Below are 25,045 nucleotides of genomic sequence, written 5' to 3'. Positions count from 1 at the left end.
TGTGCTCATCTCCTTTAGGAACTTCTGAAAATCCAACTCCATCGCTGTTTCTATACTACATCCCTCTTTCAACAGAGGGATGTAAATTAGACACGTTGAAATTGCAAGTGAAGCGGGGATTTAAATACCCCATGCTTCATTTGCATAATCGTACCCTGGTGCTATTTTGAAAAAACACCATATCGAAAGTAAAATCACGGTCTAGACACGGTTCTTTTGAAAACGGCAGGCTTTTTTGAAAGATCCTGTACTCTGAGTGAAGAATGAGTGTTGTGGCATATTTATCTGGAAAGGTACAGGATCTTTCAGGTACTGCTATTTTCGAAAGAACCACGTCTAGACTGCGGTTTTACTTTTGAAATGGAACTTTTTCAAAAGAGTTCCATGGCTCGATTATGCAAATGAAGTGCAAGATATTTAAATCCTCACTTCATTTGCAATTTCGATGTGTCTAATTTACATCCCTCTATCGAAAGAGGGATGTAGTCTAGACACAGCCCATGTGTCTGAATTTTAAATTGCTACCAACATTTTTGGATGGGACCAGTGATTATCTAGTATTGTCACTTGTACAACAGCTTGCAGTTCCTACTTAACATGGCAAGAGTTGCATGTTGAAAATACACTTCTAAAAAATAGTGCCAGTTATTTTACGCATAAATGTGCGTAAAATAGGATAAGAAATCACACTCTGAACAGGTCCATTTGGCTCATACTTACAACAGAAGATTTTTTGTATTGGAAGCTTCACACAACTTTCTTAGACACATCTGAAGTTTCCTCTTGTGTAGAATTGGTGAGACTCCTACCAATGGAATCCCATAACCTTTCCAGGTAAATATGCCACAACACGCACATGGGCTACAGTTAAATACGTAGCAGTTTAATAAGACCTGAGGAACAACAAAAATTCCCCTGCCAAGTGCAAGAAATATTGCCTCACGAAACTTAAATTGTAGATTGTTGGGTCTTAGGTATTCTAGACAGGAGTTTGAAGAACTGATTTTTTTTTTCCCCTTTAAACTGGCAAATACTTTCCTGTTTCATGTGCTGCGACTTATTGTCTGAAATCCATACACTAACATCTGCTTCCATTGCTAGAAGAAGCATAGCTTTAATTGATAAGCAGCAGTGGCGCACAGAGCCTGGAGTTAGTGGGGGAGTCTCCAGCTGATACCGGGTTCCACGTGGTGCTGCCGTGTGCAGCCAGGGACACGCCAGCTGGCCTAAAGCAGCAGCGGTACTTGGAGCCTGGGGTCTGGACCCAGGCTTCAAGCAGCGCTGCCTCTGTGAAATACTCTCCCTTTCCCCCCCACTATCAGATAGACAACAAGAGGGGGAAGCTACTAGTCGACTATCCCATAAGCATTTGCGTATCGGATAGTCGACTAGTCCTTCACATCCCTAGGTCCAGCCCCCGTCAATTAACCAGTTAACCTTTCACATCCCTAGTTATCGGAGACCTGTGCCATAAGTATTACAGTATATGTGTATAATTAATTTTTGTGGCATGGAGAGAGGCTATAAATTTAGATTGAATGAATTTGAGAGAAGAAAGATTTGAGTTTGAATTGGTTTTCCTTCAAAGCCGGTGTTATAAGGCATGAATTTCATGTTGTATATAATCTGCAGCATTATCAGTGTGATAGCTTTAGGTCTAGTACCCTTTGTAGGGAAGGGATCGTAAACTGGTATGGGTGATAATGGCTTAAAATAAATGGCTAATACAGAGATTGGCATTTTAATCACAAGTACAACTGGGATGAAAAACAGATGTTGTTTTTCTTCTAGGGATGTTAAATTGCGGTTAGTAAGCTAATAGAGTAGTTGCTGGAATTTCGGGGCTAGCTCCCAGGGCGACGCGAGTCGGGACTGAGCAGTTCTGACTTGTGCTGCTTCCGGGACCACTGCAGCTCTGCTTCTTAAATATAGTAAGAACCGCCAGCAGCAAGGGCGGAGGGAGGGAAGCGACTAGTCGAGTAGTGACTCGAGTAGTTGCTTACATCCCTATTTTCTTCATTACTCTTTCCCAACTAATGCAGCCAAGATAAAAATATTTTAAACAGACTGTACAGTCTGTTATGTCCAGCGTAACTCTTCTACCTCTTTATTGTGATTTAAATGGATGTTTTCTTTTCAGTTTTCATTCTTCTGGGGACATCGCCTGCATGGGTATCTGCTCCAGCAGTTACCCAACCGTCATGGCATTTTGCTTCTTGGAGGAGCTGCACTGGAAATTTTCTGCTTCATATGACACTACGAGCACAAGCTTGGCTACCAGACCCTATACTTTTCTTGAATTTGGTTTGTAAATTTACTGTCAGAATCTTTTGTTCAGAACATCGTACAGGAAGTCTGCAACTTACAAATGGGTTATGTTCCAAAAGTTCCTATAGAAACAATGTTATAAATGGTAGTTAGGTTCCTAGGCTAGCCCATAAAAGCATGTTTAGCTTGTAATGTAGCTGAAATACTGTATATTTGCAATGGAAAATACTAGAAAATGTGTGGGGTTTTTTTTTTTTTTTGGCTTTTTTTTTTTTTTAAACTTAACCTTGAATGCTGATGCTTGAGGAAAGGTAGGTTTTATTAGAGGAGGATGGGGGGGCGGGGGGGTAGGTGGAGATTCTGAAAGGGATTTCTGGACATCCCCAGGCTGCTATCCCATGCAGACTCTGTTCAGGCTACTGCAGTAAGCCCATTCCCCACTCATGCCACTGGTCTCTCCCCACCCCCGAGCAGGCTTCATCTAGGTCCTGCTCACCAGGAGGTGGTGTGTGATGCAAGTGTGAGCTGGCGGACTCCTAATGAGCAGGGTTTCTCCTTCAAAGTGCTGCTGCTCTCCAGCCACTGGCTGCATGACTGCTTCCTGCTTCTCCAGAGTCCTCTGGCCAGCGCCTGCGGTGCTCACCATCACCTGTGTCTCTTGCCTGCTCCCCTGAGACCAGGGCCATCTTTACCCATACACACAATATGCAACTGTGTAGGGCATCAGAAAATTTGAGGCATTATTGGGTCTTAATGTCCAACCACCTCTTCCAATCCTGTTCTGTGGCTCTGCTTCTTAAAAGTGAAAAAGCCCGACAAACCTATTAGCAGAACATTGAACCTGTAAAAGAGCTATTCAAGTGGTAATGAAGTCCTTTAATGGGCATTTGCCAACCCTGGGTATATACTGTTAATTGGGCATAGGGGCAGTAGTTTAATAGTACTGCTTAGTGCCCCATAAAATATTACGACATCACCTGTGGCCTGAGGCAGGGAGGTTTTGTTTGTATATGCAGTAATTTGGGGAGTGCCTATATTTCTGGTGAGTAATTAAACTAATAGACAGGTTGGTAACGATAAGGAGCTGTGTTAATTCCTAATCATACGAGGTGGCTTTGTGTGGCAGGAGAACAGTGTAGGAAAAACATTCAAATAGTAATATGAAAGAGTAGATTATTATTGTGGTATTTCCAGGAGTCCTCATCATAGACCTGGGCCGCATTGTGCGAAGTACAGTACAAAGACATAAAAAAAGACAGACTCTGCCCCAAAAAGTTTACAATCGAAGTATAAGATGGGACAGAGGAGACAAGATGGGCATAGAAAACAGTGAGATGAGGCAGGTCAGTGTGAAAGGCCATTTCACTTCCCACATAGCTTAGGTTCCTGTAGAACTTTGTGATCATATAGGGTGTCCTTGCTCACCTGTGATTCCTGACATACACACTTATTTTTCACCTACCCGCTACAGCCCCATATGAACATCACATACATGACAACCTCTGTAGGATTAGTTCATTAGTGAGATGTTTATACCCTGTGAAGGGTGATGTGGTGCAGTGGGTTAATACACTAGCAGTCAGCTCTGAACAAGAGAGTTCAGATCCTGCTTAGAAGAGACTTATTTTAGGGAAAAGACAGTATGCAGCAGTTCTTGCATTGTGAATGAACTGACTGCCAGCCACATTCTAATTTCCTCATAAAGCTGTGTTGAAATTTTGCATTTTGCTCTGTATTTTGGCTAGGGATTTCTTGCATTTTGCTCTGTATTTTGGCTAGGGATTTCTAGCTTATTTTAATCACCTATTGGCCATGTACTAAGAAAACAAAAGTGTAGGTTCCTTGCACTTTTCATTTTAGTATCTTGTTTCCCCCTCCTCTGATACTGTTGTATAGTCTTTTGTGCATTCTCCTAGATCTAAGTTGCACTGAATATATTTAACTTAAAGATTTTTTTTGCTTGACTTAAAAAACCAGATCTTTCTAAATACACTTCTGCATTTCATTTGCTTCATTACTCATGATTACTATAAAAAGTAATATAATGAAACCTCCATCTGTCAAAGCTTAGATATAAGCAAATAAGCTAGGCTAAAGAACAGTGAGCAATATCCATAATGGGGAGCTTGGACTCTGGAGATGTGGGTGATTGTTACTGAGATGATATTTGGTTATAGCTTTAGTGCTCTGCAACTTGACTCAAACCTGTGAAGAGGGGTGTTTTTCTATGAGACCCCTGTTAGATGTTATAACTTGTCTGAATCATAGCCTCTGGAAAATCTCTGTGCAGCATGGTGAGGGAAGCTGTTGCTGCTACCAGTTTGAATTGTAGGTCCCTTCTGGCACTGTAAAACAAAAGCCCCTGGCACTGTTTAAAACATAATTCTGTCTTGCAGAGTAGATAGGACATAACAGACTTCCTTGTGATATAGACCTTTTTAAACCTTGGTTAGGTCCCAACTACAGGTTAAACCTCTCTTGTCTGGTCTATTTGGTCTGGCAACATCCAAGGGCCAGCAGACCATGGATATTGCTGGACCAGAGGGCTGTGTGGCCATGGGGTTGGCCGCAGCAGCCCTAGTGGCTTTGGGGCAGTAGTGCCCCGGCGGGCCTAGGGAGCGGAGCTATGGCTGCCATGGCAGCCCCAAGCCATGGCTGCCCTGGAGCTGGGAAGCTGCAGTGGCCCTTGGATAACGGGGCCCAGGAGCCCTGGGGAAAAGAGCCTTGGTGGACCCAGAGCCGCAGCAGCCCTGGCACCCTGGAGCTGTGGCAGTTTTGGTGCCCAAGAGCCACAGCAGCCCCAGTGGTCCTGGGGCTGCAGAACCGCAGCAGCCCTGGGACAGCGGAGTCCCGGCAATCCCTGGGCATTGGAACTGCAGCAGTCCTGGGGTGAGCAGAGCCTGATGGTCCCGGAGCAGCAGAGCTGCAGTGGCAAGGACTGGCCAGCGCAGCTGTGAGCCGGCCTGGAGGCAAGCGAGTACCATTAGGTCTGATGACGGACCTCGGGAGAACTCAGAGTTCCAGTAGCAGAAGGAGGGAATTGACCTCCCCTGGTCTGGAAAACTTTCTCATTCGGGATCAGTTAGGTCCCGAGCATGCGGGATCAGGGAGGTCCAACCTGTACTGTGCAGTGTAAAGCTGTGTGTTACACATACCCTACCCCACATATGCTTATGTGGTGTTACAGAATTCAGAAGTGATACATATTTTACACAACAAAGTATTTAACCCAACAAATAAAGAATAAAATTTGAGATATGATACAATTAAGGTTAAAAAAATGGGATAGGATGGTTCAGCATATCAGTTAGCTCATTAACAATTCAATGTTTTAGTTAAAATATTTCTTATACTCTCTTTTAGATAATGTAATTCAGAAAGTGAAATACCATTTCAACTACACAAGCTGCTCTCAAATGAAGAACAACTTGGAGAAAATTCAGGAAGACCTGAAGTTCCATCCTCCTGTGCTTCTGAAACTAGAGGATACAGAGCTGATGAATGGGATGATTAACGGGCACATAGAAGTGCACGTGGGGTCCGGTAAGTTATTGCTATGCAGAGTTTTAATACAGGTTTCTTCTGATAACTACATTTAACTTAACAACAAACAGTTAAAAATCCCAGTTGTTTTCTCTGAAATGAAAAACCCAAGTAAATATATATAATCTCAGACAAATAGTTCTTGTTCAAGGTTAGTTTTTTCATCATGATGAAAAGAACATAAACTCTTGTGTTAATCTTTAACCATAAATAATTTTCTCTGTGGAAGTTGGTTATAACTGGAATCACAAATTGCACATTTCCCTTCATTTAAGCAAGTTGAGGCTTTAGTTTTCTTTGAGAGAGCTTCATTTATGTCATGTGTTCCATAAACAAAGACCCAAAATATACTTCCAGCCTAGAGGACTTATTTATCTCAAGGAAGAAAATGATCCAAAGAATAAATCTCTCTGAGACTATGGGTGATGTCTCACTTATGAATCCATCTTGAATTGTTTCATGGTACATCTCATTTTTCTGGCTATTGGGGATGAGGGAAGATAACAGCTTACCTTGCTGTACATAAAAACCAGAATTAATGCTCTCCTACAGTTATAATAAACATCTGCATAAACAGCACATTGAGAGGTTTCACTTAGTGTTTGTTGTACAATGTTAGTTGAAACAAAGTGACACATTTTAAAGTATTGTATTATATGCAGAATTGATGTAAAAATGGCACATTACTTAAGTCTGTTCCCCTTTTGTATCTAGTCATCACTGCTTAATTTACTGAATAAAACATGACTATTATTTAATCATGTTATCTCATGGCAGCATTAATGTCAGGGAACCATATTTTTTTTTGTGGCTTATGAATCTCCAACAAAATCAAATTCCAGATGTACAGTCTTATTGTTGGGGATGGGCAGCTCAGAATACAACTTGACTTGCCTGTTTCAGGGTGAATCTGTAGGGCGTTTTTGATTTGTTTGGCAAGATATGTTACTAATCAGTTTTCAGAATTGCACTTTACGGGACAGTATCCCATGACTGGGGCCCTACCGGGGTGACCAGCATTCCTTAAATTCTTGTTTTCACCCAAAAGGGAGTTGCCAGGGCTCACAAGGCTATTTTAGAGGTTTTAGGGTATTGCTGCCCTTACTTCTGCCTTCAGAGCTGGGCAGCCGGACAGGGGCCAGGTGCCCAGTTCTGCAGCCAGTAGCGCAGAAGTGAGAGTGGCAGTACTGTACCATGCTGTCCTTACTTCTCCACTGCTGCAGGCAACTCTGCCTTCAGAGCTTTGATCCCAGCCAGCAGCCATTGCTCTCTAAGGGTATGTCTACACTACAGCACTAATTCGAACTAACTTAATTCAAATTAGTTAATTTGAAATAAGCTAATTCGAACTAGTGCATCTAGACCTAAAAACTAGTTCAAATTAGCATTTTGCTAATTCGAACTAGCATGTCCACATTGAGTGGACCCTGAACCCGGGGTTAAGGCTGGCCAGAAGCAGTGCCGGCAGGGCAGCAGATTAGGACTTAGAGCGTGGAGCTGCTGTCTCAGGATAGCCGAGGGCTGTGCTTAAAGGGACCGGACCCCCACCCCGGACACACAGTTCTCAGGTTTTCCCGCTCGCTTGTCTAACTCGATGAGGGACAGCAAAGCAGTCCTGGCTTGGAGTGCCCTGAGTGCCCACACTTGGCACATCACAGCACTCGGCCATCAGCCCGGCTGCACTTGCTGCAGGCTGCCATCCGGGGGGGGGGGGGGGGGGTCAATCGAGGGGCTTCAGGAGAGCTTCCACCCCGAGGAGCCTGCAGAGCCAGCCCAGTCCTCCCCATCGGGGGCTCATACCCCATTCCTCCCTCACCTCCTTCCACTTACCCCTCCTTAGCCCCCCCTTCCTGATGTACAAATTAAAGGACACGTGTGTTCAAAAATAGAAACTCTCTTTATTGAACAAAACTCGGGGAGACTGGGAAAAGGAGGTGGGAGAGGGGAAGAGAGAGGGTAGGAGAGGGGAGGGCAGCTAATATGATCAGGGGTTTGGAACAGGTCCCATATGAAGAGAGGCTAAAGAGACTGGGACTTCTCAGCTTAGAAAAGAGGAGGCTGAGGTGGGATATGAGGTTTATAAAAGCATGAGTGGTGTGGAGAGGGTGCATAAAGAAAAGTTCTTCATTAGTTCCCATAATAGAAGGACTAGAGGACACCAAATGAAATGAATGGGTAGCAGACTTCAAACTAACAGAAAGTTCTTCTTCACAAAGCCAATAGTCAACCTGTGGAACTCCTTGCTGCAGGAGGCTGTGAAGGCTAGAATTCTAACAGAGTTTAAAGATAAGTGAGATAAGGTCATGGAGGTTGGGTCCATGGAGTGCTATTAGCCAGGGGGTAGAAATGGTGTCCCTGGCGTGTGTTTGTGGAAGGCTGGAGATGGATGGCACGAGACAAATGGCTTGGTCATTGTCTTCGGTCCATCCCCTCCAGGGTACCTAGTGTTGGCCGCTGTCGGCAGACAGGCTACTGGGCTAGATGGACCTTTGGTCTGACCCAGTACGGCCATTCTAAGCTCAGGGTCGGGGGTCTCAGTGGACCACCTTGATTTTCATGCAAACCTGCTCCTGGGTGGCCAGGCTGGCAGCCATCCTGCCCTAGATGGCCACTTTCCTGTGCCTAGAGCGAAGGTCGTTGATGAGGTCCACGCTGTCTGCACTAGACCAGGCGGGCGCCCGCCTCTTGCGGCCCCGGGCAGGCTCCCGGGAGCCGCCAGCCTGGTCCTGGGAAGAGGCGGAGGGCTGGGTGGCAGCGGCTGGCTGGCTCATGCCGTGCCAGGTGCAGGGTCTGCTGGCTGGGTGCTAGCAGGCTTGCACCTGTCACGGGCACCGTAGCCAGCCTGTGCCCCTTTAAGGGCTCCGGGAGTGGGGCAGAAGAGTTTCCCTGGTGGTGCCCAGAGTGGCCACCAGGGAAAGCTGGGGAGGGCTAGCCTCCCACTAGTTTGAATTAAGTGGCTACACAGCCCTTAATTCGAACTAGTTAATTCAAACTAGGCATTAGTCCTCGTGGAATGAGGTTTACCTAGTTCGAATTAAGCGCTCCGCTAGTTTGAATTAAGTTCGAACTAGCGGCTTGCGTGTGTAGCGCCTATCAAAGTTAGTTCGAATTAACTTTGTAGTGTAGACATACCCTAACTGCCCAGCTCTGAAAGCTGTGCTTTGCCAGGAGCAGGCAGAAGTAAAGGTAGCAGAACTGAAACCTCCTCTATGATAACTTTACAACCCTGTGCACTGCTTTGAGGGTCAGGACCCCTACTATTACAACACCATGACATTTCAGAATGATATAGCTGAAATCATGACATTTAGGATTTTAAAAATCCTATCAATGTGAAATTGACCAAAATGGACTGTGAATTTGGTAGGGACCTACTCGTGACTTGCCAGGCTTAGAAATACTTTGGACTAGTACAGATGCTTTCAGGACCAGTAAATATTTCCAAACTAGACAAATGATCAGAACTAAATATTCAGTTCTCATAACCTCTGTATTCAGTTTCTTCCATTTTTCCATCTGGGATTGCGTGTCTGACTCAACCACCCCCCCAGTAGTTTAACCCAGATACTTAGGTATGTTGTTTCATTCTTATTGTAAAAACCATTTTCAGCCTCATCTCTCTACCTCTGCTTGGCTTGACTTTTCTGGCTTTTTTCTCTCAGGCTGTCTCTAGGCTACAAAGAAAAGTCAGAAAAAGATATACAACTTGCAAACTGTAATTTGCATATCATTTTCTGCGTTTCTTCCGAAAGAGGTTTTCCCAATATTTGGCCTGTCTACACTGGGCCAAATGTCAGGAAAAAAGCTTTTTTCAGAACATCCCTTCTTCCTCGTAGAACAAGGTTTACAGGGATGCCGAAAAAACACGTCTGCTTTTCCGATTTTTTTTTTCTCAGAAAAGCAGATGTATTCCTTGGATGCGGCAGAGCTTTTCTGGGATTCCCGGAAAAACTCTGCAGTCTAGATGTACCCTCAGTCTTTCATTTTCTTTCATTAAGAAAAGTAGTGGCTGAATCCCATTCTACTGCTCTGAGATTTTGTTGTCCTATCTTAGAAGGAAATTAAACTATACTCATCAGGAAATTTGAGTACAACACGCAGCCAGCAGATCTGATTTCAGTAATGCTGAAAGATATAGTATAGACAGGACCTTCGTATACTGCTAAAAACCTGTATTGCCCAAACTACTTGTCACAGGGAGCTGGTTAGTTCCTATCAATACTTTGTAACTGTGCTGTAACCAGTTCCTCTGACTCCCCATTTCTAATGTAGGAAAGGCGAATGTAGTCTAGCCGTTCAGTCCGACATACTGAATCTTTTGCACCATGCTAAAGAACAATGCCTGAACCCCATTCGTGCTATCAAGATGGTAACACTGTTCCCTTGGTCAGTGTGGTCCCATCATCTCACTGGAAAGTTTAACTTCAAGATGGTGGCTATATAGCAGGTGAAGTTCTGAAAAACCTGGCCTTTAGAAAAGATTATAAATAGTTGATGTGGAAAGGAGAGAACATTTCCATTTTAGACAGATATAGAAATAATACTTATGAAATGGAAAAACATCTTGCTCTAATTGTCTGGTAAACATGCTAATAAGCTATGCAGCATTTTGTTCTCCTGTATGAATATCTGTAGTCTCCTGAAGAGCGTTACAGGCTCTATTTAAACCATCATTGTGTTTTCTTAAGATGAGATCTTAATATAAATGATTTGCAGGCTTAAAATTTTAAATGGAAATGCCTGAGTCTTAATTTCATACCGCTAAAGATAGAACTCCAAATCAATGCACTGTCAGCCTTAGTTCTCTGCTTGGTTCCTTGGCAGCCACCTATTGTACAATACCCTGAGGAAATAGACATTATTGTTTGCTGCACATTCTATTCTGTCTCCACTTAAATAGGCTGAGGGAACCAGTTTGGAAAAATCTTAAGTGAATTTTCTACCCATTGCTTAGTTAACTGATTTGCAGGATTATATCACCCCCCCTGCCGGAGAAATGCACTAACTGATGCTAATAAGCATGGAACCTACTCAGATCCCTAAAGTTGGGTCCATACAATTTATGTACCAACTTAACTATTTCTGTTATGGGTGTGACCGCCCACCCCCAACGTTCCACTAACATAGCTACATCAGTACTCCCCTTAATGTGGTTGTGGTTATAAGCACCCTTATACCAGTATACTGGTGTGATTGATTCTCTTAATATGTGAATAAGTGGTACAACTTTCGTAAGTGGGTAATTCCACAGACTTAATATAGAAATAAAATGAAAACTTAGAATATAAAGATAAATTCCCTGTCAGAAATGCACCCCACATGACCAGGCATAGCAATCTTCATTCTTTCTCCCATGATATTAACACTTATTGCCTCCTGGATAGATCTTCTAACTTGTAAAATTTCCAAACTAGATTCTTCATCATATTCAAGTCTTAGTATGTTGCTGTCATAGTTTCTTACTGCGGACTGGAAGCTGGTGATATGCTTACTTCCCATTATCAAGATAGCTTCCCCAATTATCACCTCTAATACCATTAACTCACAAACATCCCACTCTCCCCACCTCTAATATCATCAATTCACAGACACTTACCTTCCTTCCTCCCCCCCCCCCCCTGCATCCCCCTCCTGTTCTGAAATGTGATTTGTCCTTTTCATATGTGTTCATTTTTTTAAATTGTATCCTTTGGTATATATGGTTGTGACTATTTTCCTCCACTATTTGATCTGAGGAAGTGGGTCTGGCCCACGAAAGCTCATCATCTAATAAACCATCTTGTTAGTCTTTAAAGTGCTACATTGTCCTGCATTTTGCTTCAGCTACCCCAGACTAACACGGCTACATTTCTATCACTTACCTACAGTGTGTGACATGAGGGCAGATGATTGTGTGATGTAGTAAACAAGCATTAAAGGTAAATGTGGCGTATCTTGCAGTGTCATCATGAGCTTTGCTAAGTTTCTCTCTGCAAACACTGAGTAAAGCTATATTGCAGAGAACCAGTAACCATGGTAAAGGAGTGTTCCTGAAATAATATGCATGGTGGATTAAGTTGTATATCAGTCACTTTGTGTGAGATACGCGAGGCCATACTGGAGTGCACTATTTTGCCACTGAATAACAGTGCCAAGACTGAAGTGTGTAATGTTTGGGTTTTGGGGCCTCATTTTGTTGTGGCCTATCTTCTGAGCAGGTTATTGCATATTTTGACCATAGTCACTGTCTTAATATATGGTCATGAATCATGATGTGACAATTCTATCCAATGTGAAGCCTAGCTAGACACGGTATGAATCACGCTTTATTTGCTGACCATGGAGAACTATACTATAATGTATGATTATAGAACCATAGAACTGGAAGGAACCTTGAGAAGTCATCAAGTCCAGTCCCTTGCCCTCATGCAAGACCAAGCACCATCTAGATCATCCCTGTTAGATGTCTGTCTAACCTGCTCTTAAATATCTCCAGTGATGGAGATTCCACAACCTCCTTAGGCAATTTATTCCAGTGTTTAACCACCCTGACAGGAAGTTTTTCCTAATGACTAACCTAAACCTCGCTTGCTGCAATTTAAGCCCATTGCTTCTTGTCCTATCATTAGAGGCCAAGGAGAACAATTTTTTTTCTCCCTCCTCCTTGTAACACCCTTTTAGATACTTGAAAACTGCTATCATATCCCATCTCAGTCTTCTCTTTTCTAAATTAAACCAGCCCAATTCTTTCAGTCTTCCCTCATAGGTCATGTTTTTTTAGACCTTTAATCATTTTTGTTGCTCTAAAGATATAAGTGGAAAACACTCAAAAACATACTTTTACTTACACTTGGTAACAGATGCCACCGATGGCAGCTATGAGAGACTGTCACATCTGTGGTTCGGATACATTTTCAGGTATATCAAAGGAGTGTGACTGCAGAGGCACATATTGTTGACATGAATGAACTTGGCAATTTTTGAGCGTGGGATAGCTAGATGGGGTAGGGAGAAACAATGCTCTTTTCAGCAATATTGTGAGGGGAAGGAATATGTGCAATTACTGATTTTAGTAAAATTTAATCCATCAGGGGTAATGTACAGAACATTGCCCAAATCCATTGAGAAAACAAAATGTTCTGATGCTGCTTATTGGAGTAACTACTGTTCAATGAGTCACTTACAAATTAAATTTAATTGCCGTTTTTTCTTATGCAAAATCATATTTAAATGACTGAGATCTGCACCATTGATTCAGTGGGAACTTGCGTATAGTAATGTTGCATGATTCTGGCATATTGCACAAGATTAACGTGGCTGCTGCCACAGCAGAGTCTGAGATAAAAGCAGGTGTGGGTAGAGGTGCTAGATGAGTTAATTACATAGATTAGCACTAATTCTCAACCCTGTAGTTAAATAACATTAAAGCTTGCTGTAAACCTCCATTGTCAAGAAAATCTGAGTTTGTAGGATGAGACCTTTTATTTTAATAAAATAAGTGGGTGAAATCTCGACTTTAAACTGTTTAGTATCACTGTATTAAAGAGTGCTGAATTTCAGCTCAGCAGTAAGCTGCATTTCACCATAGAATGAAATGCTGTGAGACGCATTGATCCTATAGGGGAACCCCTGTGCTGGGGAGGTGTAATATTTGTACTGCATTTTGAGATGACTGGATTAACGTTGTCTCCAAATCATACAAATACTAATCCTGGTTTGCATCCCTATATTGTTACTAATGTATATTTTTTTTGGGGTGGAGTAAGATCACTTCTAGTTCTGAGGCCCTTCCAGTAAAGGAATTGTTGCCTCTGAAGGCTGTCCTTGCTTGTGTGTTTAAGTCTGATATTAACAAATTTAAACTTACTGTTTTTGTGTAGATCGCCTTACAGTATATTATGCTTAAATATGTAAATTGGGTATTCTGTGGTTTTTTGTGATTTTTTTTTTTTTTTTAAAGCTATAAAATGTGATTCCATCCGTTTCTAGCCCTTATACCAGGGGAGGGGAACCTAACACTTGGAGGATGGAGATGACCCCTGGCTTGTCTAGACCTGGTCCTCCTACACTCTGGTGTGTGAGGAGAATGTGGGGAGTGTTTTTCCTTCTCAGTCAGGGGCCATGTCAGTGAGGGTTTGAGGGTTGTGGGGTGTTTTTTTGCTTTTCGCTTGTGTGCAGCCCACGACCCCAAAATGTCCTGTCCATAAAACTTTGTCTAGTGTTCATGAAGCTGAGCTGCAGTGAGCATAAAATGATGGGCCATGTTATCTTCCCTGCTTGCAGGCTCTTTGCTACTTTATCAATGCAAAGATGCTGGAATCCAACTGCGATTGCTAAACTGATACCTGACTTGGTAGACAGGAATTCTCAGCTGACATAAAATCTAGTGGAGTTACTTTCTGTGCCAGCTGTCTCTGTCCCCTACCCTTCTCCAGGCATGAGTGGTTGTGAATGGTTGGGGAGGGTACATTGTAGCATAGCAGAGCTCAACATGGCTTGGGGATAACAGCCAGCTTCTGGCCACCTTTGGGCTGAGGCCAGAACATCTTTAGATCTTGGGAGACTTCTTAATGATCACTCTGTTCTTTCTTGCATCTTGTGGATGTTGGTGTAAGAGAGAATTGGAACTCAGTATCTGAGATGTGAAATAGCCTACTCACCTCAATGCTGGAATTCCTTCTGAAGACCAATGGCAGCTTAACGTTGGCTGATAAGATGCTTAAACCATCATTGTTATGAGTACCAACCCTGCAATTGTTGTCAAGCATTTGCTGAGGTCAGGTTTTGTATACACATCACATTGCTTTCAGTGTAGCTATGCAGTGCAGACAGTGTGCTTTTCATTGGAGTGAAAGTCTTTGGCGGGGGGCAGGCAGTGTGGAAAGGCCTCAGATGTTCCCTGCTGCCAGAGCTTTCCACTGCGAGGAGGAAGTGTTCTAGAAGCGAGGACCGGGAAGAGAAGCTGAGCTTTTTCCTTGTTTCCTTCTCCCCTGCTACAGCTGCTTCCCTTCTGCTGCTGCCTTTCTCTCTTGAAAGGAAGGTCTTCAACAGCAGGGAGCTACTAGAGCCTCCTTGATATTGCAGCGTTTCCCTGCAGTGTGGAAGAACTCCATGGCAGGCTGCTATGCTGCTCAAAATAGCCATATAGATGGGAGGCCCAGCTTGGGCTGGTAGAGACCACATCTGTGCTGCTGTTGGTACCCCCTCTGGAAGACCTATGCATCTATGTGTACTGCACTCTGCCAAAAGACTCCTTTTGTAGTGTAGATGTACCCTTAGAGTTAAAGCCCTTTTCCATCCCTATGTTAAAGTTATCTCTGACCTCAAAGAAGAGCTACTTCCTCTCCCCAGTGCCAAAAGTGGTCACTGCCTCTTGAATGTCACCTGTAAGCTACCTCCCATAATTTCTGGATGCCAAAACCGCCGGCTTTCCTTCTGACAAGGAAGTGAAGTGTCTTCAATACAAAAATCTATAGCATGCTGACAGTTGAAAACTTAGGTGTGGCATAAAGTAAGTGACACTTGAGATCCAAATTTGTAATGATAATGGACTGATCATATCATCCAGTCCACTAAGTCAAGTCACTTCACTTTTAGCTGCTGTAGAATTTCTGAATTCTCAGGGTACCTGGTAATGGACTGCAACAGAAACAATGGGCATGTTGCTACAAAAAAGTAAAGTCCATCTTGCCACAGGTCACTCAAGGCCTTGAATATCTGCTTCCCACAATTAGATTGAATTTGAGTTGCCTTACGAAAAAGCAATGAAGTAATTGGAATTAATGTTCAATTCTCTCTCTCTCTCTCTCTCTAAATGGTCAGAAGTCCCTTCCTACAGAATGCAACCTGTAACTCCCTTGGGGATTTTGTCTCTTGTTCTCAACATCATGTGTGGAGCCTTGAACCTCATTCGTGGAGTTCATCTAGCAGAGTATTCTTTTCAGGTAACCTTTTATTGACTTCGTAGTTGTAGCATAGGTCAGGGAGAGGAGGATTAGACTGACAGAGCTATCAGATCACAGGTAGATAGATGGCTATTGCACACCATCACATTTCAAGTTATGCTTTGTTTATCCAGAGAGCTTTATTCAGATGAATGACTATACTTCGTGTACTTGGATATGTCAGAGCTTTAGGGCATTTTGCAAAATCTTTTTTTCCACTGGAGGGATTGGAATGGTGATGTTAATTTGAAAGGTAGAGGAGAATATTATTTTTGACATTCTGGATGGATTTTATGTGGATGTATCTTCCCACTTCAAAATGTCTTTTGAAAAATTGCATGTGTTTCTTTGGCTGGAGCATTTTTACATCATGTAGAAAATGTATAGTGGAATCAGCATAAAGTACCTTTTTAGAAACAACTAAACTTATTTAGTGTTTCACAGTTTTATTTTGTACATAAATTGATACATACATGTCAGTTTCCAGTGTTTAGTTCAATGAAAATTGATTAACTCCAGTCTGATTTTTATATTCTGAGATGGTGATAGTACAAAAGTAAAATGAGAATAAGCACTTCCATAGAATGTATCTATATAAAATGTTAAGCAGCACTTTGCATCAACTAAAACTCAGTAACTTTTGTCATCTTCCCCAAACAGGAAGACCACGAGGGAGTTGGAAATGTAATAGCATTTCTCCTTTCTTTTCTAGCCTGCATTTTTCAGGTATGTTAAGTTTTAGCTGTTGTGCTCTTTTGCTCTTCCTGCATTTTTTATTTACTGCCCTGAATCCAACAAACATTTGTTGAGTATAACCTGTGAGTAGAATAGGAGACTTTGAAGCACTTGGTCTATTCACTGGGTGAAATTCTGTGTGTTGGATGTGCACATCACACAAACAAAAATTGGCCATGGGACAGATGCAGCCTACAAATGAAGGCGTCACATTTCCGACATATTATGCACCTGTTGGCTGATCGCTCTTCTCAATCCCTTTGCTGTAGGTTTATCTATCCCCTTCATTTTACAGATATGACAAGAACTGTTCTGATTTGAATTAGCCCCCACATGAAGCACTAGTTAAACAAAAACTCCCCAAAGCAGGAATAGATACACTTTGTGCTATTTTAGCACTGCAGTCTTTTCTTGAACCGCTTAAAGAGGGGTCATATAAATGGCAAAACTCTTTAGTCATAACTTTAATTATATTAATTAGTTTAAAACTTTCACACTTAAACACTTTGTGAACACAGTCCTTAAAATACTATAGCACAAACCTTGTTTTTTTCCCTTAGTGGTTGCTACCATAATGCATAATAAGTCACCACAGTTCATTGTGAATCTGAGACAGTCATGGCCTGCTAAGTTTTATTCTAACTCTGCCATTGACTTAATGCAGCCTTGAATACATTTCTTTACTTCTCAGCCTCGATCTGTCTATCTGTAAAACAACAATTATGAAGATCTGTTTACTTCATAAAATAGCTGTTTTGTCACTTATTGTATATTTGACTACTGCTCTAGTATTCAGAATCTCATCTCTGTTTCTGCCAGTAAACAATCCTGAGGTCATATACGAAGATCCTTTTGCCTTGTAGTCGTGTTGCAACTGATTTGTGTTCAGTCAGCAAAAGGCATTGTTGATGTCAGGGGTGTAACTTAAATTACTTTACCATTCACACCTGATGCCCTGTGTTCTCTCTAAGCTGTGGGGCAGCACAGCCCCACCCAGGCAGTCAGCTCTATGCATGGAACCCTGAGTCTCTGTCTGGGTGGGGTTGATTAATCACCTGTGATGCTGTATCTGTGAGGGAACACTGCTGATGTGTAAGTTACCCTGATCTGGTATTCAGTGAAATACAAAAATACGTTACTACAATTTGATATTCCCCATGCACTCGAGATGTAAATGCTCCTTAAAAAGTTAACCAGTTACACAATATAATTGTAATAGTTTAACTGGGGTCTGCAGGTGGGGTGGGGGGTGAGGTTGCTCCAGCTGGCCAAATAACTCATTACCAGGTAATCTTTTACATCTTTACCATGGACCAGCTCTGGTATAAACAGACACGACGATTTGTAATTTACGCTATACATATCATTACTTAATGCTCGTTGCTAAAATGTTACATTCTAGACTATAACAAATTAACATTTAAAATATTAAATGTTTACAAATCTTGCTGTTTGACCAGCTCAGCCTTTCTTCAAATGAGTGAGTTATTTTGGTCACACTATCTAATCTCTAGTGGAAAGAGCTAATATATTCATTGTGTACAAAATGTCACATTGATTTTTGCATGAGCTAAGGCTCAATGAAAAGTTGTGTTCTGTTACAACCGCCAATCTATTCCACTGATTTAAGCAAAGTAGCACAAATTTGAGGGCAGAATTTGACCCTTGTTACATAGCAATTACACACTTGACACAGTGCTGCAAAATGCCAAATGGAGCTCTATGATTAATGAGCACAGAAATGACTGCTTTCCAGGAGGGATGAAGTATAGTGTCATACAGGAGCTGAGATCTTGAGTACAGGTTTGTGCATTATTGCCCTCTGTAAACCTGACTAATTGTAAATAGCGGAATTGCATCAAAGTGTTTGTAACTGGTATAAAGATGGAATTCTAAGTGTAAATACAACTCCAGGCCTCTTTCAAAAAACAAATTGAAAAGCATACATCAATGAAGTATCACTTTGTGTTTCATTGTGGTGATTTAATATGCCAGAAATATTTAGAAAACTATTTGCCATGTTAGGTTACCCTCCTAGACTGATAATGAAACTCTGATTTATATTTGTCCGGAAACTCGGCAGAGAGGAGACTATATTTTATATTCAGACTTTCACTGCCCCACATGGCTTCTAGCTGGGTTGTAACTGAAGTTTATTGCCCTTTAAATTCATTGGATTTTTCTGCCAAAACAAGGGGGAGGCAGTTAAGGTGACCCATCTCCTCACTCTGGTACGTGTGTAACCCATGTTTACAGAGGTTCTCTGCCTATTTTAATGGATGGACCACTTAGAGGTTTGGCTCTCTTACTGGCTTTCAGACAACAGGGCCTGGGTCTCTTAGCTTAGGCAGTAGAGTCTGATGCTTGTAGATCCAGAAGTCTGACCTGCCCCGTGGTGGTATGTATACATACACTGAGGCTATGTCTACACGGTGGGTTTTTTGCAGAAGAGGAAATGCAAATGGAGCACTCATTTGCATACCATATGCTCACATTTGCATATCTTCCGATCCTTTTTGCGGAAGAGGTTTTTGCAATAAAAAGCCCTGTGTAGATGGGGCCATTTGTCGGGAAAAAAACCTTTTGCGCAAGATCCCTTTGTAAACCTCATTTTTTTGAGGAATATGGGATCTTGAACAAAAGGATTTTTTTCCCCACAAATGGCCCCTTCTACACAGGGCTTTTTATTGCAAAAACCTCTTCCGCAAAAAGGACTGGAAGAACATATGCAAATGAGAGTGAGATATGCAAATGAGCTTTCCATTTGCATTTCCTCTTCTGCAAAAAACCCACAGTATAGACGTAGCCTGAGAGAAGTCATCATGTAACTAATACTATTTTGGGGCCAGTATTTCACATAGTAGATACCTTTTAGTGAGGTACTGTGATCTGCTCCTAAAACATTATATCTGTCAGGTTCTCCTTTGTACCTGGAGTAGCTCTTTCTTGACTTTCCCAACTTCTCACCTGGGAGTGGAAAATGCTAACAAACATGTTTGGGCTCTTTGCCCTGTTAGATTATGGCAGGACAGCATCATGAAGTAACCACAGTCATTGCAAAGTGCTGTCTATAGATAATTATCCCACTGGTTTCCCCAACAGGGTTTGAACACAGGGTCTCTGGTGCTACAGTGTGAGTCTTGACTGCTTGATATAAACAAGGATCTCCCTTAGCTGGCGTGTCTAGTACACAGTCACCTGGTTAAATGGACTAGCTACTATAGGAGGACACTTAAAACACACTGAACCAGTGGACTGTATATATTCTAATATTTTAAGTGAGTCCTGGGATACTGAGATGGCTTATTTAGCCCTTTTAATTATGCCCAGAAGTACGACAGAAGAGAGTATAGGATTACCTCATACCTTCAGGTTGTTGAGCTTCAGCCGTAACCTATAAGGATCACATCCATGGGCATTGGGTATGTAAGGCGGGAGAAGGCTCTCACTTCCCATACAGGCAGGTATAGCCCTGCCCACACTCTGTCTCCAGAAAGCCTGCTATAGGCGTTCTGGGGGTGGAGTGTTGCTGCCCCCAGCACTCGCCCTCCTGCTGCTGGAGAGGGTGAGCAGTGTGGCGCACTCTCCTGGCGCTCTGCGGCTGGGAGGCTGGAGCCATGCTGTGTGGCATAGCATTTCCTGCCTCTTCCCTCCCACAAGGCTGGGCTGTGCAGCACAGTGCATCTTCCTCCGGGACTGGAGAGGCTGCAACAGGCGCTCACCTCTCCCGCCTGTCCCTATGGTTGGAAGGGGGGAGCATGTGTGTGGCATGTCACCCAGCTTCCTGGGGGCGGGAAAGGGACAGGGCCTAGCAGAAAGGGCAGGGCAGGGTTCGGGGCTTGCCTCGCCTAATCCTGCCTTCACCAACCGCCCATGATCAAATCTGAGTCTTGGAATGCAGGCCATCTTTCAGACTTGTTTAATACTTGATGATCCTTTTGAGATTACCAACAAGGGTGCCAGTTGTGCAGCTGGGCTTCTTTTCTCATGGATTTGTTCAGTGGGATCTGGGCGCTACCAGTTCATTTCTGTGGAATGGATGGTATCCTAATCAATAACTTGAAGAGCTGTAAGCATCTCGTATGTGTGCTAGTGACAGGTGCATCTCGAAATGCCAGCAATTGTAAGCTGTGAGCCTTGTCTGTATATTCAGTTTGATGTTGCTAATGTTGTCTTTCTGGTGCTGTTCCAGTGTTGTTTGTTCCTGTTCCACAGTTCAGCAAAGAAGATGAAGGCGTTTGTGTTGATTTTCTCCATTTGTTTATGCAACATTTACTTGTATGGATTAAGGAACATCTGGCAAATACTCTTTCACATAGGAGTGGCTTCTCTTTCTTCATACCAGATACTGACAAGGCAACTCATGGAGAAACAGTCCGATTTTGGAGTCTGAAAACAAACTTGGGATTTATTACTTCGCATTTTAAAAACTCTTGTATTTGCTCACACTGGCCAAAAATAGTTTGGGGGAATATTTTTAAAACGTGCTGTGATAATTATCACAAGGGAGAGATTTTGAAACAAAACAACTTGACATAAACTATGTTCCTATAACTGGTATCGGACATTTGAGAGATTAGTTAGTTGTGTGTAGTTCAACTGTGCTTTGTAGACTTTGCAAGCATTTGTAATGGTTGGAGTTTCTTGCTGCCATTGGAAATCTTCAGTACTCAATCTCTGTAGTGTACTCCTTGACTAATACCAAACAGTCAGTCTCTTTTCATGTCTCATTTGCTTTGTAACACTTCAAACTCCCATGGCAGAATATATTGAAATTATACGTTAAAACCAAGACTGATTAAAATTGTGGGTAATACAATACTTAGTACTTTCATCTATAGATATCAAGTTGCTTGACAGATGTAAGCTGAGGAGGCGTTTGCCATAATTAGCATAGTCAGTAGTTGGTGGAAGAAACGTTTTGTGGGATTTTCAAGGTTATCCTACTAAAGTGACTTAAAAGCATAAGGATCTAAAGCAGCTGTTCTCAAACTGTGGGTTGGGACCCCAAAGTGGGTCGCAACCCCATTTTAATGGGGTCACAAAGGTTGGCTTAAACTTGCTGTGGTCAGGATCTGAAGCCTAAGCCTCATCTCCTGGCTCAGTCTTTGGCCCCCCTCCCCATTCATAGCAGTGGGGCTTGAGCGAGCTCAGGCTTCAGGCCCCTTCCCCCCTCCCCCAGGGGTCATGTAGTAACTTTTGTTGTCAGAACGAAGTGGTGGTGCAAAGAAGTTTGAGACCTTCTGGTACAAAGGAAAGGAAAAAGGGCAGGCGCCCTTTAAAAAACCATAAAGGACACAAAATGTCTTGAGTAAACTGTACATCTTAATTGTTGGTAAGGTGTGAGCTCATTTGGAAGTTGTCAGTAAGTTTGAAGCTGCATAAACCAAAACAAGAAAACACAACAGACTTTTCTTCCCAGGTGGCCTCTATTTTTCTGTTTGAAACTCACACTGTTTGGAGGGGCAGCTGTATGTTTGGTTGATATAGATAACCAAGCATGGAAGATGTATTTTGTGGCAACTCAGTGGTTTCCCCCTCTTCCCCACCTTTCAAAAGATGCATGATTAGCAATTAGAAATCCATTCCCTATCCTGGAAAGCAAGAGCAGGTTCTCTTTACATTTAAGCTCTTATGCTAAGGTTAATTTATGAGCATGCACTTTTGAATAGAATCATTAGGAACTGATTTTTCCACCTTTTGCTGCTCTGCATATTTTGGTATTTCAGGTGCTGAAGTATGCATTGGCACTTAAAATGTAGATGGATGTTTTTGATACTTTTTTGGTAAATTGTGTATGAATGTCTAATGTTTTGATGAAGCTCTCTTTGGCGTGTGAACAGAGAATCAAGAGACTGAGACATTGCAGGAAGCTTTTAGTGTAATATTGTAGAGGTACCTTCTTCAGTCTTAGAATAACTAGAGAGATCAACCTTTCTGGATGTTTGCTCTTCAGATACCAGGTCAGATGAGAGAGAAAGTTTTGCCTCCCTGAGCTACTAACAAGCCCTAATAGAATGAAACTGAGGAAAAGGAGCATTTAGGTTTAGGTCAGAAAAAACTGCTTGCTCCTAAGAGCTATTAAACTGTGTGGAGTAGGCCAACGCAGCAGGTTCCAGACTTCATGGTTAACATGCCACTGGCTTAAAAATTTGAGGTTTGAAATTTCTCCTTTTTTTTGTGTGTCCATTAATTTTAGGCCTTAATTGGTTTTTGGTATTTCTGGACTCATAGTAAAATAAATGCCTAAGGAAGCATAAAATTGTAACCTCCCTTTTAAACATGTCAAGGCCTTCATCATCAAATCAAAAAGCACAATGAAGCAGCAGTAGTTGGTCTTTTTTATATTACTTCAATTACAAGGGAGTAATTCAGTGTCAAATGGCATGCTGACGTGTCTCTGCATGCTGCTAAGCTGTGTCAGGGCTTGGCTTTTTAATGTATCTAAATTCAAAGTTTTTCCTCATTCTTATCTGAATTATTGTTGAACGTCAGCCAAAGATCTTTACTGAAACTTTGGCAACATTTTAAAATATTTTGATTAGCTCTTAATTTAAATTTTCTCTGATTTAAAAACACAGAAGTACCATTAATTGAAGGGTATTTTTGCTTCACAGATCAAGGTTGCTTTGTGTCAGGTGAGATGTTGCTGAGCTTCAGCTGAAGGTCTGGTTCTGCACTGAACCAAAGTTCATCCTGTACTTCTGCTGAATGGTCATCAGAGCAAAAATCCAGTTCTTTCAGGAAACCTTTCTTAGCATTCAGCTTAATAGTACTTGTAACGTGTTGTGCTCATAGGAAAACAAGCTATGAAGATGGCTCAAGAGTAAAAGTTGTTTTTTTAATAATCTGCTTTGTAAATTTCCATTCTAAACTCTAATGCCTTGCTGAGGTTACAGGACAGGATGGTCATAGTTCTGGCTAGACATCTGGAGACCATTTTCTACCAGTTGGCAGTGCATCGACTTACATAGGGAAGGCTATTTCTGCTAGGAAAAGGGGTAGGAGCTTTACTTCGTACATGGACAAAACATAGTGGGGAAAAATTTTAATGAGAAAATCTGATCTCTGTGTCCCCCATGGGCCGTGATCCTGGTAGTGTTGTACTTGTCCATGAAATGTAGTTGAGTAAAGCTAGTCTTGCATAGACTTGGGTATCTAGAACATCTAGATATATGAACACTTCTGTCTGATGTGAATTGCAGCAGAAGGTGGACATACCCACACTAGGGCTGTGTCTAGACTACATGCCTCTGTCGGCAGAGGCATGTAGATTAGACACATAGGCAAAGGCAAATGAAGCCGTGATTTAAATGATCGTGGTTTCATTTACATTTACATGGCTGCCACGCTGAGCCGACAAACAGCTGATCAGCTGTTTGTCGGCTCGCGCGCTAGTCTGGACGCTCCCCTGCCGACATCAAAGCCCTTTGTCGGCAGCCCCGTTATTCCTCGTGGAATGAGGTTTACTGGGGCTGCCGACAAAGGGCTTTGATGTCGACAGGGGGAACGTCCAGACTAGCGCGCGAGCCGACAAACAGCTGATCGGCTGTTTGTCGGCTCAGCGCAGCAGCCATGTAAATGTAAATGAAGCCGCGATCATTTAAATCGCGGCTTCATTTGCCTTTGCCAAAAAAACAAATCTACATGCCTCTGCCGACAGAGGCATGTAGTTTAGACGTACCCTCTCTCTGGTCCACCTGGCACACAGAAAATGGAGTGTAGCCAAGATGTTACAAGGGGTGGGAGGGCTAGTTAGTACGTACCCTCCGAGATGCTGGGTTTTAAGCATAATGAAACACATCATTGGATTCACCTACTGAGGGATCTTTCTAGCCAAGATTCTCTAGGAAAACAATATATCAAAATCTCTCTACAACATTTTACTGCCTCACTGGATACTGTCTGGTGAACGGGCAAACACCTAGTAGAGATTTGATACGAATTAAGTAGGATTGGCGGGGAACCATTTGCAGCGAGACTTGATTCTGTAATACGGGTAAACCTGCCTACAAAATCCATATTAGGGAACATTCATGTAGCAATGTGTGTCCATTAAGATCTGAACACTTCTTCCAGGTTGGATTGTGATTCATGGACTAAGAGTTCACGTTAAATGTTCACTGTCCTGGTTCTATTTTCCTGTAAGAGGGTACACTGGCTTCTTGGCACATTTTCTTTATGTACAATATGGGTATAATATGTCTAAACATTCTTTTGCTAAAACAGGAAAAGGGATAGCATAGTTTACATTGATATATGTCCTTCAGGATTTAGTAAAATGAGTGTCTTACCACTTGAGAATAGAAAATCTGCATTGGAATGCTAAGATTATGCTTATATTGAATTAACTCTTTTTTTAAAAGAATCAATTTTTTGTCAGAACCTTGGGCCATTTAAAATAGCTTGCCTGTTTATCCACACAATTCATACTTTTCGTTTTCACATTAAGTCCCTTAGAAACAGTTGTTTGTCTAGAAATACAACAAAAGAAAACAGGTGAAGAGTAAACCTTCTTGCAGTTAAAATATTTAAAGGTGCCTAGGCAATTTATGAAATTTGACCTATTCTCCCCT

At 42.2% G+C, this 25,045-nt stretch overlaps 1 protein-coding gene across 3 annotated transcripts in view; it reads left to right on the top strand.

The window, feature by feature from the left end:
- The window catches only part of SEC22C (SEC22 homolog C, vesicle trafficking protein), a 117,858-nt gene that overhangs the window by 12,874 nt on the left and 79,939 nt on the right, over window positions 1-25,045 (top strand). The window contains exons 3-7 of one of the 3 annotated variants that reach the window (XM_075922892.1): window positions 2,141-2,304; window positions 5,632-5,811; window positions 15,613-15,734; window positions 16,395-16,460; window positions 20,662-23,829. In XM_075922892.1, coding sequence (XP_075779007.1) covers window positions 2,141-2,304; window positions 5,632-5,811; window positions 15,613-15,734; window positions 16,395-16,460; window positions 20,662-20,862 — 733 coding nt within the window. In that variant the 3' untranslated portion in view covers window positions 20,863-23,829. Of the gene's footprint in view, window positions 1-2,140; window positions 2,305-5,631; window positions 5,812-15,612; window positions 15,735-16,394; window positions 16,461-20,661; window positions 23,830-25,045 lie in introns of those variants that run through there. The other 2 variants (XM_075922893.1, XM_075922894.1) reach the window with 2 other exon arrangements.

Source organism: Pelodiscus sinensis, chromosome 2 (genome assembly GCF_049634645.1).
Source record: "Pelodiscus sinensis isolate JC-2024 chromosome 2, ASM4963464v1, whole genome shotgun sequence".
NCBI lineage: Eukaryota > Metazoa > Chordata > Testudines > Trionychidae > Pelodiscus > Pelodiscus sinensis.
This window is presented reverse-complemented; position numbering and strand designations above follow the sequence as displayed.